The sequence below is a fragment of the Haliaeetus leucocephalus genome, unplaced genomic scaffold (assembly GCF_000737465.1).
Source record: "Haliaeetus leucocephalus isolate CR32 unplaced genomic scaffold, Haliaeetus_leucocephalus-4.0 Scaffold871, whole genome shotgun sequence".
Taxonomy (NCBI): domain Eukaryota; kingdom Metazoa; phylum Chordata; class Aves; order Accipitriformes; family Accipitridae; genus Haliaeetus; species Haliaeetus leucocephalus.
In genome coordinates, this window is record NW_010973307.1 from 2,581,720 (window position 1) to 2,609,147 (window position 27,428).

At 42.9% G+C, this 27,428-nt stretch overlaps 1 protein-coding gene across 6 annotated transcripts; it reads right to left on the bottom strand.

The window, feature by feature from the left end:
• Positions 1-161: 161 nt before the first annotated feature.
• On the bottom strand, positions 162-27,410 carry MTMR9 (myotubularin related protein 9). 6 transcript variants are annotated; one of them, XM_010583134.1, is made up of 11 exons: positions 26,873-27,410; positions 23,826-23,934; positions 22,976-23,101; positions 15,109-15,282; positions 12,874-13,091; positions 11,076-11,237; positions 7,680-7,821; positions 6,873-7,093; positions 4,610-4,761; positions 3,782-3,879; positions 162-3,529 (listed from the first exon to the last, which is right to left on the bottom strand). In XM_010583134.1, exons 1-11 carry the CDS (start codon positions 27,055-27,057, stop codon positions 3,356-3,358), a joined length of 1,761 nt encoding a protein of 586 aa, XP_010581436.1. In that variant the 5' UTR covers positions 27,058-27,410; the 3' UTR covers positions 162-3,355. The 6 variants fall into 6 exon arrangements, with proteins under 6 accessions (XP_010581436.1, XP_010581435.1, XP_010581439.1 ...); XM_010583133.1 differs by having other exon boundaries at positions 3,720-3,879; XM_010583137.1 differs by lacking the exon at positions 26,873-27,410 and adding an exon at positions 24,408-24,477 and having other exon boundaries at positions 3,720-3,879.
• Positions 27,411-27,428: the final 18 nt, after the last annotated feature.

A 27,428-nucleotide genomic window follows, 5' to 3' on the forward strand; every position in this document is an offset into this window, starting at 1 on the left:
AGCCATGATAGTTTTTCCTCACTTTTTTTGCAATATATTCAACACCACAGTGGCTGGGATTCTGTACACATACAGCATACATCTAACAATAGCACACAACTCCCAGCCCTGTTACTTATTTCGTTTAAAAAAAAATAAAATAAATCAAGATTGATGCAGCAGCCAAGTCCAATTAGCAATTCCAGATGTTTGGACAGAAGTGCACTCATCACTTAAATTTGTACTAGTTAACAGATACATAGCACAAGTCACACAGTGCTACTCAATGTCACACAGTTACAAAAAAAGGGAGTGCTAGTGTAGACATTTTCCCCTCATACAGGAACCTGTACACGATAGCACTTTCCAAGGCTTTAGCAAAGCATACATTAGACGCCAATATGCTGTACAGTGCAATTTAAGTTATATCATATGCAACATGGACAATAGTGCACTTAAACTGGTCGCCACATTCAAGAGTTAGATCAATACAATCAAAATATTGAAGGTACATATTCCCTTACGAAAACTGTGCAAGTTAGTTCCTTTTCCCTTTTATTTTTTTTTTTTTTTTTTTGGTAAATGGCAGAGTGTCCACATTGATTGACCCCAGAGTTTGGGGGAGGCAGCCCTCAGTGTCCAGCTTATTACACAAATAGCTATGTGCAAAAGAGCAGAAGCAGGGGTGTCAGCGAGAGCGTAAGGCAGTGTCAGACTGAAGAGCCAGAGCTGGGCACTGCCACAGTGCTTACAGCTCAGGAAGACACAAGTAACCTGCAAACAGGGTGTCAGTGACTTCTTGTGGCAGAGTCCAGCAGACATCCCCCCCTCTAAGAGCAAGCAAGTTGATCATCAATATTAAATATGTGATTAAATATGATGGACATGCAGGTAAGCAAAGACCTGGAGTGCTCTGGTGTGTATTACCAGTAGCCACCTGACTGGAGCCTGGGAAGCACTGGGAATGAAAAGGTTAAAAGAGAACGTACAAGTAGCCTGACATAAGAGGTCTGTGAACTGTCTGCTCCCAGGAGGACCTGCAAGGGTCCACACATCTCATCTCAACTCCATCACGTGCAATACCTTGCTGGACCGCTCCAGGTAACGTCTCATGAAGGTGATTATTTGCAGGTTAACTTAAGCCTCCAGCTCCTGCTGTTTGCTGTGAATACAAGGTGATGCATGGCAGAGGAACTGGGGAAGAAACTGCTGTGGCTGCTCAGAATAACACTAGCATTTTCACATGAAGGCTGTGATCCACACTACCACTAAGCCAAGGCAAGCACACAGCACTTGGGTGTGGATTCAGTCCTGAAACACAAGTCAAGGATGAAATGCCAGCTCAGAGAGAATTTTCTGCCTTTTGTTAGCTGTCACAGCTGGTTGCCCAATTTCCTCAGATGCCTGCAGTTTGCACAAGAGACTAGAGCAGCCAGGCAATTAGATCAAAAAAACCCCACCCCTTTGCTTCTCTATTATTTAGCTCAATATATAATTACTATGTTAGGAAATTACATAACCTTTACGTGTGTTTTATGTATAGTCTATTATGGGGAAAATAGTGCCTTCTGAATCCTTCTCATCTGGCTAGTGATAATGTATTTTAGATGTACAGGAACAGTAGAAATTCTGAACTGGATAGGGATACAACACCCAGGCAGATGCAGATCCCACAGACATAATCTTAAAGGGTGAGCAATAATTTTAAGGGCTTACATTTGCAATATATCCAGAAGGTAGCTCCAGAAGCCAGTGTTTGGAGGTGGAAGGCATGGCCAACTTGTGCCTCCCCTGTTGCGTGGTACCAATCACCAGCCACCCTGAGAAGCATTCTTTATGTCAGATTTGATTTAGTGAACGAGACTGTCGCTCTCCAAACCTAAAAAGAAACTGGTATTACAAGTAGGGGGGAATTAATTCTTCTGCCTTAAGTGAACAATAGTTTAAAAGGGATCTTTTTATTTTTTAAGCCAGATGACTCTAGGACTAAGTTTAGGTTAGTTGAGAAGAACATAATTAAGGAAATAAGGACTGAATCAAAAGGCATTAAGGTAGCACTTAATCACTATCACATAATTTTATATAGCCTCCTTGATTATAGAACTTTTCTTAGAATATATTTAGTGGTTACATGATTTTTGCAGATTGTTATCCAGATACTTCTATGACGACTAAAGATCCTGCATTTTCACATATATCTATCTTTGTGAAGTGGCTTTTAAATAAAGGCAGCTTCATTCCAAAACAGCATAAAGTGTCACGGAAGCTCAACAGTTTCCGAAGAGATCGACACTGACCTAACGCAGCTCCATTCATTTCAATAGAAATAGGCTAACAGCAAGCGCCTTTTGAGATAATCCCAGCCACATGTGCTGTTGTTAATTCAAGTCTTCTCAGTCATGTACAGCTACTAATGGAATCAAGCTGAACGAATGCCTAAGTGAGTTAATATTTCAGACCCACTCTTATGTGTCTTTTTAAAGGAGAAAAAAAATCTCTAGCAAAACCTCTGATTTTATAAAAGCAGACTGCATTCACAGAAACACAAAGATCAGCTACAAAATACAAAGTTACTTGGAAAAAAAAAAGCTTATCCCTAAAGTCTTTAAGCAGTTTTAGCAGCTACAAATGACCTAAACTATTAGCATTTTTTGTAGTGTGGTGGCCTCTTAATCTGCAGCAGCTACCTGATACATTAGATCACCTCAACTCCTAACTTCTGCTTTTGAAGTTTCACAAAACGTGTAGTAAGAGCATGAGAGGAAAAAGCACACCAGGTGGAGCAAAAGTGTTTTGTTGAGTTGTACATTAAGTGCTGCTCTTGCACCCTAGCAGTGCTGTGAACCTGTTCAAGTGTACAAAAACAGCCAGTACAGTCTGAAGTTTCAAGAGGGCAGCTTGGCTCTAGTTAAAAGAACAGCTCTGAGCCACTGTTCTGCAAGTGAACACCGCCACCAACTACTTAACCTTTTTGTTTTCCAGGTAGAATGAAAAAAAAAAAGCTTGTTGTTCCTTAGGAGATATTTGTCCACGAGGGACAATTCCACCTGAAGGTCATGGCTTAAACACTAGCAGCAGAATCCCTACTTCAGTTCTGTATTGCACTGAAATTTCTTGCTCTGGTTTGGTGTTCAACTTACTGCTCCCAAGCCAATGCTTAACACAAAAAAACAAGTGTTAGATGTGAAGGCTACTGAGAGTATCATATAGACTGGTAGAACCTGTAGTTAGATTATACCATTTTCTAGTTTTTCCAGGAAACTAAAGAACTAAGCTGCCTTACTTACTCTTGGAGAGAAAAGGTGCTTTCAGACAAAAAGCCTTTACCTATCTGTACATAACTTTGTATTTTAATCCTGCCGAGTGTTTAGAGAGTTCAACAAAACCAGAAAAAGTCCAAAATAAATCTGAAACATCCAGTCTCTTGGCCCATCCTGGTCATCCATACAGTTGGGTTGAGGTTAGAGTTCCAGCTTCTGCTGACACTGTATTCAATTTCGAGACAGAAGAGCTGCCAAGAGAGGACACTATGCCCAGTTGTGTATGTCTTCTGTAAACAAAACAGAAATCCCTCCCAAAAAGCAGGGAGGTACATAGCGTGAAGTGAAGGTTTCAGCAGTGGGAGGACTGAGGGTCAGCTGTACCCAGAGGGCTCTGCAATACATGCACTTTCCATGTATAGTCTTTAACGTAAAGGGGACTGGAAAGGCAAGACCTGAGGCGAAGCCCTGCCAACTCACAGGTTCTCCTGCATCCTATCAGCTGTTTGCAACTGTGCTAGCTGCCTCCTCAATGCATTAACCTTTGCCTGAAGTTCCTTGTTGTATTTTATAATGTTGATCATTTCTTCATGGGCTTCGTCTAGGAACTTGGAAGGCCTGTTCCACCGAAGAAAGACACCTGAAAGCCCAGAGACAGCACAAGTGAGAAGGGTTTCTTGTTACAAGGAGGAAACATTATTTATATTCCATCAGCTCTCAAGTAATGTGCATACAGTTTATGCATTTTTTCCTTACCCTCCCTGCTAAGTAGCATTTAGAAATACTGACCCTCCTCTCTAAGTTCACCATTCCATTAAACAAGGTTAATAAAGGAAAACTGAAGGGTTTTCATTCCTTTTTTCTCATATACTGATCAGACCAATCCATAGTCAGCCTCTACCCTGCCATCACAGCCTGCTTGCTTCACTGTAATTAACTCTTCAGCATACATGGGATGGAGAAGTTTTCTGCAGCAGGGAAGCTACTGCACAGAGACCACCCTGGCCAACATGGTCAGTAACAGAGAATGGGAAGTCTTGGCTGATACAGAAAAAAAGCCTGAGGCCTGCAGAACATCTATAGGTTAGCACAGTACTTCTGCAGTGATATAGCCTAAGAAGTTAAACGGTACTAGTAAGGCTCCCTGGCAAAGAGCGGCATGTCACCAAACCTTAGAAGGAGAAAGCATTTATGCCTCTGGGGATGGCACATGCCAAAAATATTCTGGAACAGATTTCAAAGGGAGTGAGATCACCATCAGCTGAGATAGACTAAACACAGAGCAGAGAACAGCAGTGAACACTTAAGAAGCTTTACAAGTAGCCACAAAATATATATTGCCTGTAATAAAAAAAGCAAGCCTGGCTTACCTTCCCAGAGCTGCAGGCTCTGTGGGGCAACGGAAGGCCAGATGACAAGGCTGTTGGCCTCAAAAAGAGGATTCTGGAATTTGCTCAGCTCTTCAGACCTGTTCACCCAGGACCACAGGGACATAGTCTTTTGCGGCAGCTTCAGTTTAGACCTAACAAACCCAGGGGAACAAGTTAGCTTTCACTTTTGTACTGTAAAGACTCATTTTGTCAGAACCCTGCAGACTAGAAGGCCACAAGCTTTTCCACATGCCGCTAGCTCAGACAATTCAGGCTAATCCCTTCAATACCTCTCACCAACACAGCACAGGCTGTAAACCTAACGCAATTTACTCAACCTGGCCAATTACAGTTAGTTTCAAAGAAAAGACAGGGAAATAACATTTATAAGTTGGGTGGAAGCTAGCTGCCTTCTGTCCAGATGAAGAATCAGTCACCTCCCCAAAGTGGTTCGACTGCCAGGTTTTGAAAGGGATTAAACTCCTGTGTTAAGATAGAGCTGGAAGGTATGGTAGGGCTGCATCAAGAAAGGATCGTAGTGCAATTCTCAGAGTACATTAAAGCAGTGTTATTGCTGGAATTGTGCGATGGGCACGTCTGATTAGGTCCCTCCAGTGGCAGGAAGCATCCAAACACAGAGAGAAATCACTGCTGTTTTCCTGGGTCAAACCCAACTCCAGGAGTTACACAGGGGTCTCTATTCCTTAGATTCTAGCAAACCTCATTCTGTATGCACTAGCAAATTGAACTGCCACCCAGGCAGGAGATTCACCATCCCTGTGAATGCTTCTGACAGCACAAGCTTAACATCAGACTTCAAACATTTTCTGTGCTCACAGGCTGACATGTTCAGATGTGACAGGCAGGTTATTACATGTAACATTGAATGCTCTTTCAAATTTCATCTTACTGGTTTCAAGTCTAACTTGGTTTTGCAGATGACCAGTTCAGCAGCCCTGCAGAAGACAGAAGAGTCTCTTCTAAGCAAGGATTACTTTAAGGGCAGAGAGGTTTACAGGAAGCTTTAAATTGCTTTCCTTATCTGTAATATCAGTTCTATTTTTGCCTTCTACTCATTCAGTGGTCTTCAGTTAAGCAGGAGACCATCAGACATGGTCTTACCGGGGTCAGGAGTCCCGAGAGGAGAACTGCCGAGTTCAAAACAGGAATCCAAACCTCTCTGGCAGCTGCCATCTGCTGCGGGAGGCTCCAGTCCTCCAGGGCTCCACCCTGTTTGCTACTCCTAGCAGCCCTACTCAGGGCATGCCTAGAGCTGCCCCACCAGTACAGCACAGCATCTAACCCAGGCTAGGATTCAGAAGCTAGGTGCTGGTCTGCTCAAGTGCCTTAAATGCCACAAGCTTGTAAGCAAGCTCAGCACAGGCCTATCATTACCAGACAAGGTAGACTCCAGCAGAATGCAGTCCTGGCTGCTTTCTTTCAAAGTTGCACAAGCATCCATCTCAGAGCTCATAGCATTTGCTCAGAACCTCAGCCAGTGCAGATTGCCAATTCATGTTTCTCCAAGTCACAGGTTACAGCTGGAGGGATTTTTGGTCCTTCTGGTGAAGTTGTACTACTGCACGGCCAAAGAGACCTCAAACCTAATTGTGATGCCCAGAGCCAAACAAGTAAAGCTTTTGCCAAGGTGTAACTATGAGGCAGATTCTTCTGACAGAGCATCTTCCACAGTTTCCACTTTCAACAGTTAATGGATGATGCACAAACCAAAGCTTTCCTTTCCTGGGGGCATCAGGACCACCAGGTTACAGAGTCATGTTCCTCCCTGACAAGGTAAGAACCAGATTTTCCAGCTTTGGCCTGTGACTGCCTTGACCTTCTCCTCCAGGCCTGCACGGACAATTTTGCTTCCCTCAGCTATGACTCACATCATTGTTGAACTCTAGCTGTTTATTTATTCTTTTATGGAAAGAGTTTCTGTGTAAGAGACTATATAAACCGGTGATGGGTGGAGATTTTTCAAGGCCACACAGGGAAACAGAAAAGACAATCTAAGGTATTAGCTTGGACTTGGAGAAGACTAATTCAACTCCCTAACCATGCCACAAATTTTAGTCACACAGTCCCACCTGTAAGAGGGACAAACTCCCTAACATTGCATCAGCCTACATAACTGCAACAAGAGAGGCTCACCTGTGCTAACGGAGACCACAGAAGCGCCCTCACCCTTTTTCAAACCAAGAGACTTTTTTTTGGTCAGATACAGATATTTAAAGGGTTCAAAGCAAGCATCCTCACCAACCTTTCATTTTCGTTGTTTCCCAGGAAAGTCCCAAACTGTGAAGCGTAAGCATGTTCAAAGAGCATAATGAGGAACTGTTCGTTGAATTCAAAAGAGCAAGGGAACTGACGAAGGATTTGCCACACACAGTCCAAAAAGAGGAGAAACACTGGGGCCTCCCATTTCTGCTTGCTATTTGAATAGGCTGATTGGGCACAGCGCTGCTGAAAAGGGTGACCAGCCTATACATAAGAATCAGAGAAAGCATCACACACAAAGTAATGGGATGTGAGTACATGTAGCAAACAGACTTTAGAGCTAGTTCTGTCCATGCAACTATGCTATTATTGCTCTTTTCTACAACTGTAATTTCATCAAGCATCCAGTAACAAACTGCTAGTGACCATGACCAACTTTGCTGCCTTTTTCAGGTTATGTAAATAGCCCTGTATTTGATCAGAGAATTTTACTAAGAACAAACTGGTGTAGGTGCACCAAAGGACCAGGCTGAGGGCATTAGCTGCAGAAATACAAAGAGTAGAACTAAAGTTTTGTGGTTTAGTCTGAATAGTGTTCTCTAAAGAGATGTTCACCCTGAGCACACAAAACAGGCAGCTCCCCCAAACCAAAAAACTGCCATAAGAGGCAGAGGCCCCGCAAAGTGTCAGAGATACAAATGACTCAGTTAATGATGTTGCTCTTAAGACAAAGGCCATTCACACTAAGCAGGGCTGCAACAAGGCCCAACCTGTTTGCTGCCTCTCAGGCTATTTCTCAATACAACTGTCGCTAGAATAGATTGCCATTTTGTCCATAGGCATTTCTTACCTGCAGCCACTCCCTCACAACAAGAGATTCAAAGCCACGTATGGTCCTGCACCTTGGATCCAAGATAATCTGTGCCAGAGAAGTCACCTGGAGTGTTGAATCAGTTCCTTCAGTCCCATGGACTAACACTGATGCACCTTCCCTGTCAAAGAAAAAGGCAGAAAGGAATAAGAATATGAATGAGCAGAACACATCCCAAGGATGCACGCATCCCAATGGATGCCATGACATCCATGGACACCAGTGTCGCCACCCTGACAATGCTGAGGTTTTGCTGGCTCTCTACCCCTTCTTCCCTCCCCACCCCACACAGAAGCATACCACCTTCTCCACCTGGATCCTCACCAACACTAGCCAGAGCTCTGCATCACTTAAGGCTTAGGTCCTTGCTAAGCATTCTGGAAATCCCAACCCTTTGCCACGTTGACAGAAGATGCACAGTGAGATCTCCTTTGTGGTTCTCACCATTTTGAATTGGTAACTCTTTGAGTTATAGCATGGAAATGCACCTCAAAATTTGCTTGTGTCATTTATTGTTTTGCTAAGCACTCTGAAATCTTCCCATAAGCACTGCAATGAAGACATATCATCCCCTCAGATGCTCTGCAAAACAATACTATGAGATTCATGCTCAAACCTGGGCTTAATTGCATTTGGGCCTTAATTGGGGTTTACTGCAAGAAAAGTAAGCCAATAAGCCAGTTCGGGAGAAAGAAAGAAATGGCAGAGCTTGGCTTCCACAAAGGCTGCAGAGTTGGTGTGCTGAGCAGAGAAGCTTGTCAAAGAGCCAAGCACAAAGGCTCCTCATTCACCAGCCAGCACAAGTGAATCAGCAGAACAATGTGAGGAGCAGAGGGAGCTCAGAGTTTGGGGCAGGAAGGTTTTGCACCTTGCTAGGGGCCCATGTGGTATCACTCCCCATACTTCAGTAGGGACTGTCCAGGACAGCCGATTCCCTCCCGTCTTCCTCCATCCTAGGCTGTGTTTGGATACAGTATCACAATCTCATCCATGTGCTCCTGAAGAAAGGACTGGATGGTATTAAATGGTGTTTATTCCCCTTACTATTCCCAAACCTTGACTCAATGTCTCACTTCTGCCACATCCTTACACTCAAAAAGGAAATTAACTGCAGGTTGTATTTCTTTCTGTGCAGAGACCCAACCTAAGCAGCAAAGCATGGATAAGAAAGATCTACCAAGCAAGTAACCCTGCACACATTACTCGCTTTTTGATGTGAAAAGAATAAAAATCTCTACCTTGAATATTGCAACATCTTTGTCTATAGTCCTATGTCTAAAACAAACCCAGTCCCTCTACAGTACAGATAATCTTCAGATACTCTCTCCCTCTCCCCAGGCAGTGGCAGATAAAGAGGCTGCTTAACAGCCAAGCACAATTGCAAAGGCTAACTGCAAGCCTATGCACTCCTCAGTGGGGCACACCAGGATAACACTAATTTCCCCTTTCATCTTTCAGGCCCCAGACCTTTAAGATGCTGCAAGATCTGGCCCAGCCATTCCCTCCCCACGGCCAATATAACTGAACCACCCTTGTCAGCTCAGCTATGACCTCCAGCCTCTGAATGAGGTGGGCCAGGCACCAATGCTGAGCTGGCCTGCCACAGTGCCAGGTAAACAGAAAAAGCAAAGCTGAGGTTAAAAATGATGAAATTGTCCACTGTCCCAACAAGCCAGAAGAGTTTCGTCACTGATCTTTCTCATTATACACATGCAGAAAAGAATTACAGATAAAACTATTGATCAAGAGCAATCCTTTTCTGGCACAGTCAATAACTAAGTAGGCACTGTCAGTGCTTTTAAAAAGCACAGCAGCTCATATTTTAATGCAGTAATTCTGTTTTACCAATGAGACTGCATTTCAGCCTATTTGTGTATCTGTATAACACATTGCCTGGCTGGTATGAAAAGTGAGGTTTTCCCTGAGTTTTGAGAAGGGCTTTCACCGCTCAAGAGCCACAAAGAAAACACATTTAGACCCCTGCATTTGGTCTTACAAACCCTCCTGGCACCTGACAGCTAGCTTTTGCTCTCCAGGCTGAGGTCTGAAGACATTTTGAGGACAAGTTAGCCAAGTCAGCAGTATTTATTAAAGAAATGTCAGGTTAAAAGAGGTCACAAGCACTTACAAATGATGAACAGGATTGCTTAGATAGGACTATGGGGATAAAAATTTTAAGAGGAAAAAGCACGGGACAATTTCTTGTGGAAAACAAGGAAATGCCATTGTTTTAATCACTAGAAGCAAGGTATTGTAAACTTTCAGCTGAAAAAAAAGGACTTTTTTAAAAGACTCTCTGTTCTCACTTTACTAGCACTACCAAACAGCATTTCACATGGGCAGAAATACAGGCTGGGTGGAGAATGGCTTGAGAGCAGCCCTGAGAGAAGGACTTGGAGGTGTTGGTTGATGAGAAGCTCAATGTGACCCAGCAACATGCCCTTGCAGCCCAGAATGCCAACCGTATCCTGGGCTGCATCCAAAGCAGCGCAGCCAGCAGGTCAAGGGAAGGGATTCTGCCCCTCTGCTCCGATCGGGTGAGACCCCACCTGGAGTCCTGCGTCCAGCTCTGGGGTCCTCAGCACAGGACAGACATGGACCTGTTGGAGTGGGTCCAGAGGAGGGCCACTAAGATGATCAGAGGGCTGGAATGCCCTCTCCTATGAGGACAGGCTGAGAGAGTTGGGGTGGTTCAGCCCGGAGAAGAGAAGGCTCCAGGCAGACCTTATAGCAGCCTTCCAGTACCTAAAGGGGGCCGACAAGAAAGCCACAGACGGACTTTCTACAAGGGCCTGTAGTGATAGGACAAGGGTTAATGGCTTTAATCTGAAAGAAGGTAGATTTAGGTTAGATGTAAGGAAGAAGCTCTTCACTGTGAGGGTGGTGAGGGACTGGAACAGGTTGGCCAGAGAAGTTGTGGATGCCCCATCCCTGGCAGTGTTCAAGGCCAGGTTGGATGGGGCTTTGAGCAACCTGGTCTAGTGGAAGGTGTCCCTGCCCATGGCAGGGGGGTTAGAACTAGATGATCTTGAAGGTCCCTTCCAACCCAAACCATTCTATGATGATTCTAACCTAAAACTTCAATAAAAATAACTAAATTGTATTGGCTGCATCAGGCATAGGATTATACCTTAACTAGATGATCTAATACCTATTCTTAGTCAAGACTTCCTCCCTCAGGCTTGTACTTCTGAAAATGCAAGCATGATTTACTGGAGGAACATTCCTTAACCATGATGAAACAGTATCTTGCATGGGTACAAGCAAGCCAGTTCATGGTGGCCGGTTATAATACTTAAAGTGAAAAAAGCGGTATTTCACAAGCAATCTGTAATGAGTGAATTAAAAACTCAAGGCTTTCTGAAAAAGATTTACCTGTCAATGCACTGAGCAGCTAGACAAGCTGCAGTTAGTATCTCTTTGACATGAGTCAGCCAGTTGGAAGCTTCCAGTTTACTGAGCCAGCGGTCCATATTGTGCGACTGGTCATTACAAGCTTCCACAAGTTTGATGAGGCTTTCTTGCAGAATATTAAACCTTTGGGAAAAGCAAAATATTATTGAAAACATAAGCAGTAATATAGCAACCAGGACAACATCCTCACAGAAATACACTGATCTCAAAATAAAGCACTACAAGTTACATGCAGTTATTTCAAAAAGTACAACCCTATAGAAGTCATGTGTCCTCATTCAGCAAACCTGCTTTCACTGGTAATGCCAAGCCATGGCTAACTGCCAGCAAAATACCACTCTCTAGACATAAGAAGTCTCTTACCTTTCAAAACAAGTTGCTTCATAAGGCATTAAAATAGTAGGGCCTTTTCCTTATCTTACCTGAACCCTGTGTGTGTTCAGCCATATCTTACACTTTCCATATAAAATGTGTTTCAGTAGTCTCACTCCCATTACCAAATACAAGTGTGACTGCAACCTGGCATGGACAGTAGCAAGTGTCAGCCAAGCTTCAAGTGCTCCACCTTCATTCTCTGTACTACACCAGAAGTTTGGGTGGAGTTTTAACCTGTAGAGCTGCAACAGTAATCTGAAAGCCATCCATCACAAGGACACAACTCCACTGTAACACCGGAAATTTTAAACTAGACTCAACTTCTCAATGTAGAGCCGCACTAAGATTAGTTTGGCTAATTTCTTAAGAATGTAAGAAAAACTGGGGGGGAGGGAACACATTTTGTATCACTTCTGCATTTGTTGCATTATTTCCTCAAGCCCTGGAAAGCTGGTATTGAGCAAGCAGCTGATAAAACCAGATGCTTCTCTGGTCTTGTTTCACACTGTGCCTTACAGGGGCACCAAACTACTGACACAAATTCCAGTGTGTGCTCAGGTCTAATAGAGGATGCCGCTAGCAGACTAGATCTCAGAAAAGCTGATGAAGCCAAGTAATAATAGCACGAGATATTTAGTCTTCATATATTGAGGTTTATTCATTCCTCTCTATCTGATGCTTTGTCCACCTGTAGAATAATCAACATCAAACTTAAGTACGCATAAAATTTTTGGAAGCAAACCCAAATACTTCAAAGTAATGACCAGGAAATTCCTTATATTAGCTCTTCAGGAGCTGGCCTATACAGTGATGCGGGGAGTCACTGCTTTCCGATAGCTCCAGTAACATTACTGCATGCCCATGTAGAAGGATTCCCTAAAACTAAGGCTTAAGAGCAGCTGAACAAAGCCAGACTAAAAGCCTATTTAACTTAGTAACTTGTCTCCAAATGACCAAACAATATTAGATATCCAGAGAAAAGTACTGGGTAAGACGAGCGTGACTGCCGCAGAACAAATCTTCACCTGCAGAAATTTTCTGGCAAGGGACTTGCTCATTCCTGTGCACTACTGCAAAGGGGAACACAGGAAGGCTGGAGTGCAGCTATAGATGGTCAGAGAAAGATGGCACAGGGAGATGGCCTGATGTCTGAAACCTGCAGCAGGTTGTTCAGAACAAGGAACCAAACACAGCTTTCCAAAGCCAAATACCTTTATCATCTACATACCCAATTTTGCCAAAAAAAGGAATGTGACCCTGTTGACAGGAACCAGGATACACAGCCACTTCTTACAGAAGCAAATACTTTATGGAGCTAGCATGGCTCTGCCAATGCAACCCTACAAAGCCAAGCACAGAGGAGAGCCTGTGTGATTTCACCCACCTCTCAATACATTTGTGAATCCTCCTCCACTGGGGATAGTGCGCTTCTTGTTCAAAGCCCCCTCCTTTGGCCCTGGCCTGCTGGGCAACATTCAAGGACCTCGTATCAATGATGTAGCCACGCTTGCCAGGCCGTAGCGTGGCATTAATAAGCTTCTCGTCTTCTTTACACCGCCTCCCATTTGTACCTGTAAGAGGCTGGCTACTTCGCATCATGACCTACAGGTACAAATAACCATGAATTAGGCACTGGAAATGTAGAGACTTAAGACTGAAAGTCACCCATCACTTGAGCTCCAATACAAGAACTGGAAGTTTAAACTCACTATGCAAGGGACACCCCTCCACTGGAGGATTTCTTAGGAGTCTGTAAATACAGACTGCAAACTCATGCATTAGGTCACTGGGTCCCAACACCAGGTATGGAGAATGGCTCTCTAGAGTAGCGTGCCACTGAAATTCACACAGGATACTCCTATTTTCCATAAAAACTCAGGTCACTGTAAGAATGCCTACGGGAGTGAGATAGCTCAACCTTAAAAAGCTTCCTCCATCAGTTCAGGGGGAAAATTAAGTGGGGCTCTCCTGGCTCTCCAGCTCTTCTCTGTGGAGTTGCACCAGCAAGTGCAGCTCTCACCCCACCGCACTTCCTACTGCCATCTGCTTCAAGTTCAATCCACCACACCTGGACACAGACAAGCAAATGCCCTGATCTGCACTGCCTGATGCACAGAAACATCTCTAATTCTTCCTACAGCTGCTGTTCTCCCTTGCCCTGAATCCTTCAGTTCTTTTAAGTACAGTCCCTTGCAGTGACTTAATGTATTTAAAAAACAAACTAGAAATCCTTGAATTGAGTGATCATTTGGCAGGCCACTTTCTAAATTGCAGACATCATCTTAGAGGCTTTACCCCTTTAGTTATTCCTGTAGTACCACCTTTGTGAGCCACTGAACTGGCTTTCCTGCTGATGGCTCCTTTACGAACCAACATTTCCAGGATTGTAATCTTTAACATCTCTTCCCAACTCTGTTTTTAAAACACTCAAGTCAGTCATGTGTTAAAGAAGCCTCTTAGGTACAGTTTTACCCAGTGGCTAGACTAATAAACCTTAGGTGCACAGATTTATGAGCTGAGGTTTCTCTTTAGTAAATGCCTTTCAATTCAGAAAGCATCCCAGCAGCTCAAATGATAACTAAAATGTGAGGGCAGCCAGTCAGCAACCCCAACTGAGCTCGAGAACTCAGAGTCAGGAGAGCAACGTGACAGACAGCGTTACTGTCACGAGTTCAAGCACTCTGAGCCAAATGCTATTATATTCCTCACACTTGAAACATGCACAATTCAGAGACATAATTGAACAAATATTCCTTCAACAGTTTTCAGTCAAGCTGAAAAAAAGCAGAAAGCACGACTGTTATGAAGTTGATGGATGGCTGATTTTAAAGCAAAGCAAAAAACCCCAAAGGTACTACTAAGTCAGACTAGACATCCTCTAATTCAGGGCTTACAAATCTTGGCAACAGGAGCGAGAACACATTAGAGCATTTGACTGAGAAGCCTGGATTAATTTTACAAGCCACAGGTTGGACATCCCAACATCCTCAGAACTGGTTATATCAGCAAGAGATACGAAGAATTACTCAACAATTTCACAAAGTGCATTTCTTAATTATAGTGTATCACTCGGATTTTGGCTTGTCAAAAGGTGGTAAAGTCTGCGCAACACCAAGAATTTGCTACTCCTGAAACATGTTATACCGACAGGCTCAGAGAACAGATTGTTCTGATCGCTCCTTCGACAGTTACACAGCAGAAGCAGTGCTGGCTCTGGGCATGCTTGCTGTCATCATGACTCCATTACGAAGGAGACAGCCCACCACCCAGAGACAGGACAATGTGGTTTCTGCCATCCTTTCAGCATGAAGCCTCTTGGCAGACAAAGCAAGTAAGGGTGCCAGCAGTGGCTTTACAAGTCTCATCTTGATCTTACTGCTGTGAGCAAGCTCATGCCACATACACTCCCAAACAAGCAGATTAATAGCTATTTCTAGGATGGAGATTACTCATTCCATCACCCAGAACCAGTTTCATTGCATACACTTAGTAAGCTGGAAAATAAAACAAGCAAACATCTCATGAACTGTATTAAGTCTAGAGCACAAGTTGTTTTTTCATTAAACAGACAGATTCACACACTTCCTTCAGGTACAACCATTACTCAAATGCATCTTACCATCCCATTCTTCTTATGGTAATAGCTGAGGACTGGGAAGCGACTGCCATGGCGAAACATGGCAACTTTCCGAAGCGCTTCATCATCGATGGATTTGGGGACAATGACAACCGGAGGGTAGGAGGGACAGACAGAGAATTCCTTATTGATGCAGCTTAGACGCCATTCGTCTGTCTGAAGAAGATCAGAACATACAGGCTTTGGGTCAGAAAACAGATTACTACTGTTACAGCATAACATACTACGGGAGAGGAACTTCCATATTCAGGATAAATACATGCAGAGAGTAATACTGGTGATCTATTCCATTCACACCACAGATGAAAGCTCAGTTGTCACTATTGGCATTATCACTTTTGTTCTTCCAGGAGCCCGGACCCCCTGCAACAGCATAACTACACTAATCGGTCAGATCAAACCCAGCACCATATTTTGTCTCCAACAAAAACGTGGCAAAAGAGATGCCATTCAAGAACAAACAAGCCTGGCTACTCTCTGCACTGCACTCCTCATCCCCTCCCTCTCAGATGTTGCATTACAGACATTAGAAGGTATATCCTTGCCTAGTCCTTTTAGTATCCATTTATACGTCTGTTGACTGATTATTTTTTCCCCACACCTCTTGATGCTGCCTGCAATCATAATATCTTGTTGCAGCAGCTCCCAGAAGCTCACTACCCAGTGTGCAGATAAAGCTCATAAGCAATGGAAGAAATTATCAGATGACTCTGGTTCTTGAGGTGCAGGACTTGTTGAACAACAGTTCCCCACCTGGTTTATCCATGTCCTCAACAAAGAGCACAAAATAAGCCCATGTGGTCAGAAATGGGTGACTGTGGCTTTTAATTGTATCACAGACACAGCAGACAGCATGTCTGCAGTACACCCTACAACAGAACTTACTGCATTTGCAGATAGCTTCAATCTCACAGGACGTAAGGGCATGGTATGTCTCTCAAGGAAACCCCAGAACAAAAATGTATTCCTACATCAGCAGATTTAAAGGAAAAAAAGTTGAGTTAGATGCAGGTAACACAGGCTCAAAGCTCTATCTGTGCTGAGAGCAGCATTAGTAACACCGTCCACAAGACATAGGTGGCCAAGAAAGGCAAGAATGTCCACCAAGTCCAGACAATGAAGCTGCTTTGAGGTTAAAATTGCAATTTAAAATTTCCAGCTTGGTTCTTTTCTATGGGCTCTGCTTTACGTAAAGCACTACAGCTTTTCCTCCAAAAGCACCTCCTGGAACGAGCACAGCATCTAAACACAAAGGTCTCATCATGAACTCCTGTAATATAATTTTTCAGCTTCTAACAGCCAAACACTTGTGAAAAGTGCTGAATATTGACACCCTGCACCCTCACAGGCACTTGGCATGAGAACTCAGGCTACCTGATATCCAGGGTCAGACACAGGACTTGGCTCCATCTCAGGCTAAACCAAAGGTCAACAAGCGGCATCACTTAAGTCCAGGCTGGAAGAGCTGACACTGCCCTAACTGCAGCCTTGGACAAGCTCAGTCTTCATGGAGGGCTTGCTGCTTCTGGGCTGGTACCATACCACTGCCTCCTGCATTAAGGACACCATCCAGGTACATCAAATGGCCACAAGGCATATGCTTTCCCCGGGGGGACAAAGCACACAGCAGAACCTTGCCTAAAGTTTGGCAGGGAACTGAGCTCATGGTCCTCAATAGCAGGACGGTGGCTTGGCTGGGCTGCATCTTCAGTGCATCCTTATCCTGTATTCCTTATGGCCAACAAAACCTGCTGACAGAAGCCTTCGTGGGGAAAATGACCAAGAAGCCCCTATAACATGTTTTGTTTTTAACAGCAGCATTAAATTCTTAAAAGTAGCTGCAGAATAGCTGTAAAAAGCTCCAAAGAAGATAAAACGAAATATAAAAACCTTTTGAAGAGGAACAGGCAACTGCTTTCAAGGTTGATTTTTTTTTTTTCTTTTTAGTTCCTATGCACTGACATGACACAAGTGTGAGAAAGCAAACAAGACCTTAAGTAACTCCTCAGCTGAGGTGTTTTCGGTAGACTGGGAAAGATTTGCGTGCCATGGCAGCAGGCAGTGACCTTATACAGATGCCATAAAAAACTCTGCTCATTTGTGTTCAAAGAAAGTTTCAGCTAGACAAAAAGGTAGGGGGATAAAGCAGGTATCACAGAAAGTAAGAGAAGAGCATGACAGTTAAATTATGCGGTAACAGAACACACAAAAACCCACGTCAATTCAGGAAGGTTGGTTTAGCATGCATTAATTACACAGCTCTGATCAGAAGTAGGTCTCTTTTGCTCTCTCCTTTCTTCCAGAGGAAGAACTACCTCTTGCTTTACACCTCCTGACCGGTACCTGGTTATATAAATCAATCTGACTAGCTCACTGGTCCAATGGAGAACTAGGATCGATTTAGAAAGCTTTTCTGGCAATGAAGTCTTTCCATCAGATGAACAAGCTGAACTGATTCACAACACTATTTCACCATCAGTAGATCCAAGGCATGGGATGTGTGGACTAGGAGACAGGAAAAAAATGTTCCTTTTGGTGGCAGCCTAAGAAAAAGATGCTGAGAATGGTACACATTTTGTGCATTATCATCATGAACCGCAATTGCTACCTGCATTCAGTAGCCTACCCGGACAGTTTTGTGCTGTCCCTGTTGTAAGCTTATTTTATTATTCATTAGCCTCAAAACAGCTTCTCTGAACATCTACATTTTATAAAAAGCAGAGGTTCTCCCAGATGCAAAGTTAAACTGCCTCTGGCAATCACGTCATAGGCAGAGATGAAAGAAGTTCTGGATCACATAAGGGAGGCTGGCTGGTCATAGCTCATGCTTTTAATGTGCCAACAATGATAGTTTTTATAGTTTTTTGGGGAGTCTATGTTAAATTATGGCAGATTTCATAAGATGGTGTGTAATTTGTCTGCAATGAAAAAATATGCATGAATATAGAACTGACAAATACCTTACTGCCACACAGGATTGTAGGGAAGGCAAAAATCAAGACTCCATGGTATGCTTTCTGAGAGACTGGATGTCACCAATACCACCAGTAGGAAAAGGAATGGAAGAGTATTGACCTGATTTGTCTCCCACTTTGGTAATTTAACTCTGCCCATAACCTCCTCTCCTGACCGTTTATAACACAAGACAGATGATACTGTTATGTCATCCAGTTATAATTTCCTGTGACATGGGAAGGAGGAAGAGAGTGGCAGTGATTAGCACCATGTGTCTTCTGTAGCATAGCTGCTTCTGCAGAGATCCAGTTAACCTCTGCAATGCCAGCTTCAGACTGCTAAAATACACTCCAACATGAATCAGATGATAGTAAAACCCAACAGTGCAAGACTCTTCTTGGCTTTTGCTTGGGATGTCTGCAATTTGGAAGAAAAAATTGCCATTACTAACTGGATGAGTGAGTTAGCAGCAATTCAACTATGTGCAACTACAGGAAGCAGTGAAAGAGAAGAGGTGGACCTCATCTTCAGACATCACCAGATAAGTATGCTGCATGAAAGTCAGAGAAAGTATAAAGTTAACATTTACTTCTCCCAGCAAGAGATCTGTACTTTAGGGAATCAGAAAAAAAGTTAATTTCAGTTAAGGCTAGAAGCAGCAAAGAATTGGGGGATGAGCAGAAAGGGGAGTAGAGGAGTCCAAAGTAAGAAAGTAGAAGTATTTTCTTAAACACAGCACAGGATTAACTCTTGCATTTCTACTTTTCTTAACCTAGTACTTTTTTAGAGATACTGATTTTCAAATGTTAGTGAAAGGCTAAAACAACAGTTATCCTTCCTCTCCAAACTTATAATTGCTAGGAGAGGTCATTTTCTACAAAACAGTGTGAAACAATTCAAGCTCTACTAATAAGCCATAAAAGAAAAGTCAAGAAACCAGCAGGGACCTTAAAGGATCCTGCAAGCAGCAATGACAGAGGCCATTTCCAAGGAACAGGCAGAAGGCAACAAGCCCTGTTAGTAACAGAATGTGCATGGACAAGAAGCATAACAACAGATGCAAGCAAATATTGATGCTTGTCCGACAGGAGCAAAATATGGGCTATCCACACCATTACAAAACAAACCCCAAACCAGAAAATTCATGTTTTTAAGCAGCTCCTGGACAGTGGATAAAGCACAGTTAGCTGAACTGTCCAGAACCCTGAGCTCTTTCCTACAACAAAACGGAAAGGAGAAAAAAAAAAGGGAACGAAGAAAGTGAATTTGGCGGCAATTAAATACCCACACATTAATTATACTGTTATTGTATAAACTTCACTTACCTTTAAGAACAAACTGATCTTCCAAAGTTGCAGTTTGCAGTATCCTGCAGTTGTAAGAGCTGGCAGAAGAGAAACCACTCCACCATGACATATTAGCTCTTCTCTGCCTCAGAAAAATGTGAAAACCCTTGCCTATGTTCTAATTCCATTCAGCCACTCACTACTTATGCAGCAGCACAGTGAAGAATACAAACTTTTTACACACATTTCACCTGACATACCTACAACCAATCCAGATCTCATGTACTACCCAGCGCTTCAAGCAAAAACACAACACACAACCAGAAGTTGGATGAGCAAACATTAACTATCCTGTGCCTCTTTTACTCCATTCATATATTTGTCTATAGTATCTTCAAAGTCTCATCTTGCAGTACAATAATTTGGACCCTGCAGGCACTGTACAGAGTTTTTGCTGTGACATTTAGTGAAACGTTGAGCTGATTTCTTCATATGACTTAATTCTCAGCTGAACTACTCTGTTGGTATGTTGGACTTATCACAACAGCAGTTCATGACATAGATGTTTGACAAAAGCCTTACTGACCTGTCCCAAGAAAATAAACAGGTAGCACACACAGCAACAGCCATCAGCAAATGACAGCCCACTGAAACTTTTTAACTGCTCCATTTTCGTTAGATCAAATGAAATCATTTGCCTTAACAGTTCTTCCCTTAACACCTTCATGGACTAAATGCAAGAATGTAGTATAGCAGCCTCCCTAATCCTGGAATTGAGCTGCAGGGGCAAAGTGCTTAAGTGCTTGCTATCAAATTCTAGGGGCAACGCTAGATGACACTCTGTCAGATCAATGCAATGGAGTGAAATCACATAGGGGCTATGTGTGTTGAGAGAAAAACACATTTGGCACAACATATGCCAACATAAACAGATAAACTATTATTATACGGTATAATACCATACCATATTATCTAAATTTTTAATGTATTACCTAATTTTTTTTTTAGTCTTAACTTTTATAGTTTTACTTAGCCATTATAGAATGTGTCAGTTTTAAAACAACTGTCCTGTAGCAGACAAATGCGGAATTAATACATTGCTAGAGCTGCAGTGTGGGTGAAATGCAGTTTTTGACAAGTTGTTACCATATTGGGGAAGGTAAAGCATAACAGATCCAGATGGATGATTTAATGGAGAGGGAGGTAACTTTCTGAATTCTACTCATTTGACTTATGGGAGGAAAAAATTAAATCAGCCATTTACTTGTTCTAGCCTGTCACATAAGACAGTTTAATTACAGAACAAGAAATATTTGGTCAACAATATATTTATCTGTTGTTCAGGAAATGTAAATCATTTGAACATGGCTTTTCTCACCATTTCATTAAAAAGGAGTTACATCTGAAGTTTTGGGTTAAAAGCCAGGAATTAATCAACAGCTGCTAGACATGCATATTTTAAAGAAATTATTGCCCTTGAAATGTAGCACTATAAAGTAATCAGGTTTTTAAAGTAAGCCTTCCAAGGAGCACACATTCAGAAAGCAAAGAGATTTACAAGTAAGCTACCAATGCATTTTGAAACCTCTGAAACAAAAAGGAAAAAAAAAATCAACAGATCCATGTTAGCTCCTGTATCATGCTGGTAAATACAACCATCAGCAGTGATTTGATCCCTGAAATCTAAAGAGGATTTCAGCTACACACAGAAAGCAAAATATGAACAGAAGCAGAACCATCTCCTGCAACCTTTCACTGAGTTCCAAAGGATTTCCTTCTGCTGCCTTCAACCCTGCTCTCACACTCCTCCCTTCTCACCAAATAGCACTTCAGTTTCTGGCTTTTTGATTCTTACTGAAATGCCTGCAAGCTTCCTTTGCTGAGCTGGGAAAACGTCTGCTGCTTTGCCTTCAAAGAGCAGAACACTCTGACCACATGTCTGACTTTCCCAGCTGAAATTAAAACCAAAACTGTGGTGCTAGTTATTAGAACAGGTCAGTTTGTATGTCTTTTGACAGCAGATGAAGATAGGGCATGTGAGAGTACTCTAATTATAAAACAAAGCCAGAAAGATCTCTGAACTCCTTTAATTTTCTAGTGATTTCATCATACAAATCTGGTCAAGCTAATCATATTATTCAGTTATTAGTCATAAACAGGAAGTGATAAATGCTGCAGATAAACTGGATTGCAGATGAAAGAAACAAATCAATGTTCTTTGATGCTGTACTAATGGATGTGGTCTCAAACCTACGATGATGCAGCAAGTGCACATATTAAATGTGAAACCAAGACTTAGAACACAGAGATGCTAACCCAAGGCACTATTAGAACAGGTAAGCTCCTGCAACCGAGTCAGTTCCCACTTATCAAATTCAGCATCCTAAAATGAAGCTTGAATAACAGATAAAACAGGCAACGCCACAAGAACAATTCCTACCCTACAGGTACCAAAATAATATCAACATGTGCTCACAGCACCTGGAAGAATAGGACTGGAAATTTCCTGCTCTCTAAACCCTCCTGATATTTCCCCAGCATGAACTAGAGTGAAGTGTTTCAAATTGGGCATCTTTACCTATTGTCATCTTCCTAGAGAGCTAAGAAATCCTTAGCAATTTTTAAAAAACAGCCTCGTTTCAATTAAGAGGTTGACAAAGATTCATCCCACTCCACTTCAGATGCAAGGTTAAGTATAACAAACCCAGGCCAAAGGTCTTAAATTTGTTCTTACAGTGAGGAGGACCATCCCCAAAGGACAAAAACATGTCCTACCTTCATGTCCTCCCAGGTAACTTTTAAATAGGCCTCAAAACTTCATTTGCACAATGTGAAACAAGTGCTAAGTAGGAATATTCAGCACAAACAGAAATGCCTGATGTCTACAGAGTGAATATTTGAACAACACTCACTCTTCACCCAAGCACCAGACAGCTGTTTTTACCATCCAGGGTTAAACCCCAGCCAGCAACTAAGCACCACACAGCTGCTCACTCACTCCCCCCCCCACCCAGTGGGATGGGGGAAAGAACTGGGGGAAAAAAAAAAGTAAAACTCATGGGTTGAGATAAGAACAGTTTAATAGAACAGAAAGGAAGAAAATAATAATGGTAATAACATTAATAAAATGACAATACTAATAAAAGGATCAGAACATACAAAACAAGTGATGCACAACGCAATTGCTCACCACTTGTTGACCAATGCCCAGTTCATTCCTGAGCAGCAATCTCCACCCCCAGGCCAGCTCCCCCCAGTTCATATACTGGGCACAACATCACATGGTATGGAATACCCCTTTGGCCAGTTTGGGTCAGCTGTCCTGGCTGTGTCCCCTCCCAACTCCTTGTGCCCCTCCAGCCCTCTTGCTGGCTGGGCATGAGAAGCTGAAAAATCCTGGACTTAGTATGAACACGACTTAGCAACAACTGAAAACATCAGTGTGCTATCAACATTCTTCTCATACTGAACCCAAAACATAACACTATACCAGCTACTAGAAAGAAAATGAACTCTATCCCAGCTGAAACCAGGACAATGACATACTTCACAAACTACGTGCACAAGTATATCTGAATGCCTGTGCAAATCTTTGAGATCCAACTTACCACTGAACTGAGGAGCTCAAATTCTTCATCAGGCAGAAAGCAGCGCCAGCCATCTTCAACGATTTCAAACATGGGCCGGTAGAAGAATGGATACATGAGAGTGACAGAATCCAGAGTGGAAAGCGCCTGTGTGGGTGAGAGAAATAAACAGCTACTTAATTCATTCAAACTTATATTTTATTCCAAAAAACATACAGCAAATAGTGTTTTCCTCTAATATTGGTGATGCAAACTTAAGCCACCCAAAAGTATATAGCCTTTAAGCCTGAAATACTAAGTTACCTGCCAGGTAGTTAAATATACATAAAAAACTGTAGGACAAACAAAAGCAGATGATAACAGACAATCTAACTGCAACTCGGGGTTTGTACACAGAGTATCATTTCTGCAGGATACACTATGTAACAGCGCACCAAAGGATGAGAAAGATGCACACTGAACAGGTATAACTAACAGGACACATCCTACGTGTCATTTACATGATTACTAACAACAGATCTTAAACTCAAGAAGTCACTTAATGTTGTTTGAGACACATGAAACAAAACCAGTCTGATTTGGTTTTGCCTCCTCATGCTCCAGCATAATGAAGCTGAGCTTCATTTTCCCAAATGCTATGGCAAGATATTTGATCAAGAAAAGTATGGTGGTTTGTTTTTTGGTTTTGTTTTTAAAAAAACCACCTACAAGCAAAAACCAATATTTTACCAATTGAAATGAAACATCCCACAATTCTCATTTGCCTTACAGAACATCAATGAAAACCTTTCCAACTGGAAAAAAGCTGTTACAGTTGAGGACAGATCGAGATCTGAGAATGTAGGTGTTACTTATCATTATGAATTCTTACCTCAATAGAGCTAGCAATGTTCAAACACTCCTCCATTCCAGGTATATCAAGCTGAATAATTCGCAGATCTTTGCATTTTATAATGATGGTACCCAATGAGCCCACAAACCTACAGCAAGACATGAAAGAGTCTCTTAAGAACAGGATCTTCTAAGGTATGATGAAGTATTACAGCTCTTCCCACAACATATGCCTACAAGACAAAATTCCATTAGTAGTAATTTGACCACAATATCACCTTTCAAAAAAATAAACAGACAAAACCACCTCTTTATTTGGTATTAGCTTTTTTTAAATTCCATCTTTGTGATACAGCAGTGAGTGGAAGTGTAAGTGTTACAAGAAAAAGAGAAGGTTTTCCTCCTAGCTTTTCTTTAAAACGTGAAAGAGAAAAGGACTGTTCAGGTATTTCCTGATACAACTGGAAGCTTCAGCTGGAAGTTTCCAGTTTTATTAAAGTAATGCAGTGGAACTTTGAGGGTTGCTTAAAACATTTGAGTTTAATTAAATTTTTAAAATAACATTTCAGTCTGGCTACATTGCACTCCCTTGTCTTTAACAAGAAAGTTTGGTTTCTGATACCTGCAGTGCCACGGAGCTATTTGCTCTGCAGACCTCAGAGAAGCTGAGGTCTCACCACCGCTGGTTACAACGCGAGTCAACCCAGAAAAAGCTCCACCTTACAAAAACCAAACACAGCTCACAGACGCCCTCTCCAGTCTTCCTCACGTACCTCAAAGAAGGATGATGCCCGAACAGAAATCGAGTGTTTGTTTACCTTAACTAGCCACCAGTATTCACAGGAATGATGTAGAATTTAATTCTCAAAGCAGCGAACTAAGGAAAAGCAGCTGAGTATCCTCATACAGCGCAGGAGCGCTTGCGGCAGCCAAGGACGATGCAAGAAGCAGAAGCAGGCAAGACCCGAAGGACCAAGTTTCAGTCCCTCGTGGCCGAACCCCAGAGCTGTACGCGCTCCAAGAGGAGGCCTGTTGCTAAGCTTTGGGTTGCTCCACCTGTGCTACAAAAGGAGCCTGCAATTTATTTCAGAATTATTATTACAGCTGAAAGGTCATTATCTATTTCTTCTGCGCAGACAAAGGTTAACATGCAGAACCAATTATAATTTGGGTAGTGCTGAAGGAAGAACTACAGGCGTTTTGACAGAAAAGTTCTGCAACTCCAGCAGAGCCAGTCTGTGCATCGTTTGCCCTCGTTGCAGCGCTATTTCACAGCTCTCCAAGGTAATAACACGGGGCAGCTACAACGCATCACCAGGGCTGTGTTCTCTTTAAGCAAAAACACCACAGGAGATCACTAGAGACTGTTCCACTTCTCAACAAACCCTACAGGTCACATTTAACTTGCTTAAAAAGCTACCAAAATTTAAGAAGCAATTTGATGACCATCTGATAATTAGGGAAAACACTGTTTTGTACAAAAGACATTCATGTCACGAAAGCAGAACAGATTTTATCAACCTGTCACAATGTCACAGTTGTCATGCACAAATAACCTGAAGTAGTGCCAAACTGGACCCTTCTACAACCTTCACTGGTTTAAGAGCCCTGTTATTCCATTCTCTCTAGCCCTGAGAAGAATATACTCTTATGCTTTTATATGGCAGAGTTTCACTGCAATTACATTCACACAGAGCTACTCTCAGGGAGGGAGATGTCTACTCTAGAGACCTTCTAGAAACCAGGGCTGGCAATAAGGGCTGTGAGTATCTGCAGACATAGCTAACTCTGTTATAAATCACGTATTGAGCTAGCAACGCACTACTCCCTCGCCATAACTTAAAATGTTTCTTGCTTATTTGGTATTAACTTCCATTGTAACTGCAACTAAGCTCATAAAAATAAAACAGAAAGAAAAGTTTGTCCACAATAATTTTCAAAACAGAGCTACAGCTGGTTTAGTACAAGCAGTAAGGAGGATGAGGCAAAACTGCCCTGATGACTGAGCAATACTAGATGGGAACAGATTTCCTGAGGTTTCCACCACTGTGTTCCTCTCCACCTTCAGGCCAACACGCAGCATTTCTCAGAAACACTCAGAGAAATCAGGAACAAACTTAATCAGCGCCCAGTACTTCACCCATTTTCAGATTCTGAGGTAACTTGGATATTTTTAATTGCTGCTGCTTGATTTTTTCCTAGCCTTGCTGGCAGAAAGGAAATCTATTCTTCCAGATTTCCTTAAAAGGCAAGGAAAACAGGGGACTAACTTTGTTATTAACAACAAAATAAAATATTTTGAGCAAACTGAAAAAAGGGCCAAGGTGAGGAAGCAGAAGACAATGACCAGGTGAGATGGGACTGCCACTCAAGGAGGGAATTGTGATGGGGCAACAGCACACGTAAAGCAGAGAGAAGTAATGGTAAGAAGATTAATCTCTGAAGTCCGTGCAACAAAAGGGGATGGGCAAGAATAAAATGGAGTGCTGCAGCTACAACTCAGCTTTCCCATGCTGTTCCCGCAAGGAGTATGCTGCTAAAGTGTTACTGATTTCCATAAGCAGTTGGAGGAGCAAAGGGATGATAGCGTCGAGCAAAAGGAGACAGATCTGAGGCTGAGAAAGTCCGGAGTCCACTTCTGCCATTGGTTTTGCCAGGCAACCCAAGGCAAATCACTTCATCAGTGCCTCGGCTTCCATCTCTGTTAGATAGTGGTAGAGATGCATCCTTTTTAAGGTGTGTCAAGAGCTACTGATAAAATCCACCAAACAATTAACAGAGAGCACTGTTGACAAAGGTGTTCAAACACAGAGCACTGCTGACAAAGGTCTTTAAACATAAAAATTCCAACTCTATGTGAGACAAAAAAAAATAATCTTTAAGATGCAACAGCCAAATATCAATATACAAACAGAATGAGAATCAACCTGCCCATGCCAATATTCTGCCCGGTGCTCTAACTGTCCTTTCTCCTCTCCAGGCCTGGATTTGAGATAGCTGAGGTGCAAGCCGGCCTTGACAACCACTTTTCAACCCATGAGACACAAACAATTAGGTGTGGGAAAGCAGGGAAGTTAGGAGGCATACCTTTTTTCAATAGAATCAATGTTGGAGTGCAGCAGCCACAGCTCCTCAGCGTTATCTTGACGCCGTGATGAAAAAATGAGATGATGGCCAGTTAAGCAGAGAGTCCCCTCCACCGCCAGGTAGAACGGGCGGTGCAGGACGACGTTGTCCGCTCGAGGGGTCTTGATCAGCTCCGCGAACTCCATGCTCGAAGGCGAGCGGGCCTGGGGAGGCCTTTGCCACAAAAACTTGCCGGGGAAGCGGGGGTAACCTCAGCAACACCAACAGGGGCGGGATGGAGAACCCGGGGACGGTTTACGACCGCCTGGCAGCCCTGCGAGATGCCCCTGGAAGGCAAGGAAGGGGCATAACCCTGGGGCTGATCCCGTCTCCTGGCCGGCTGGAGAAAGCCAGCCCGACCCCGGCGGGTACGGAAGGATGCTGAGGGGAGAAGGAGCGGGGCGGGATACCACAGTCCCCGCTCAGAGACGGCCGGTGCCCTCACAGGGCCGCCTTTCCTCGGGGGGTGGGGGGGGGCAGGGACACCCAGGGCCTGACCGAGGGGGTCCCGGGAATT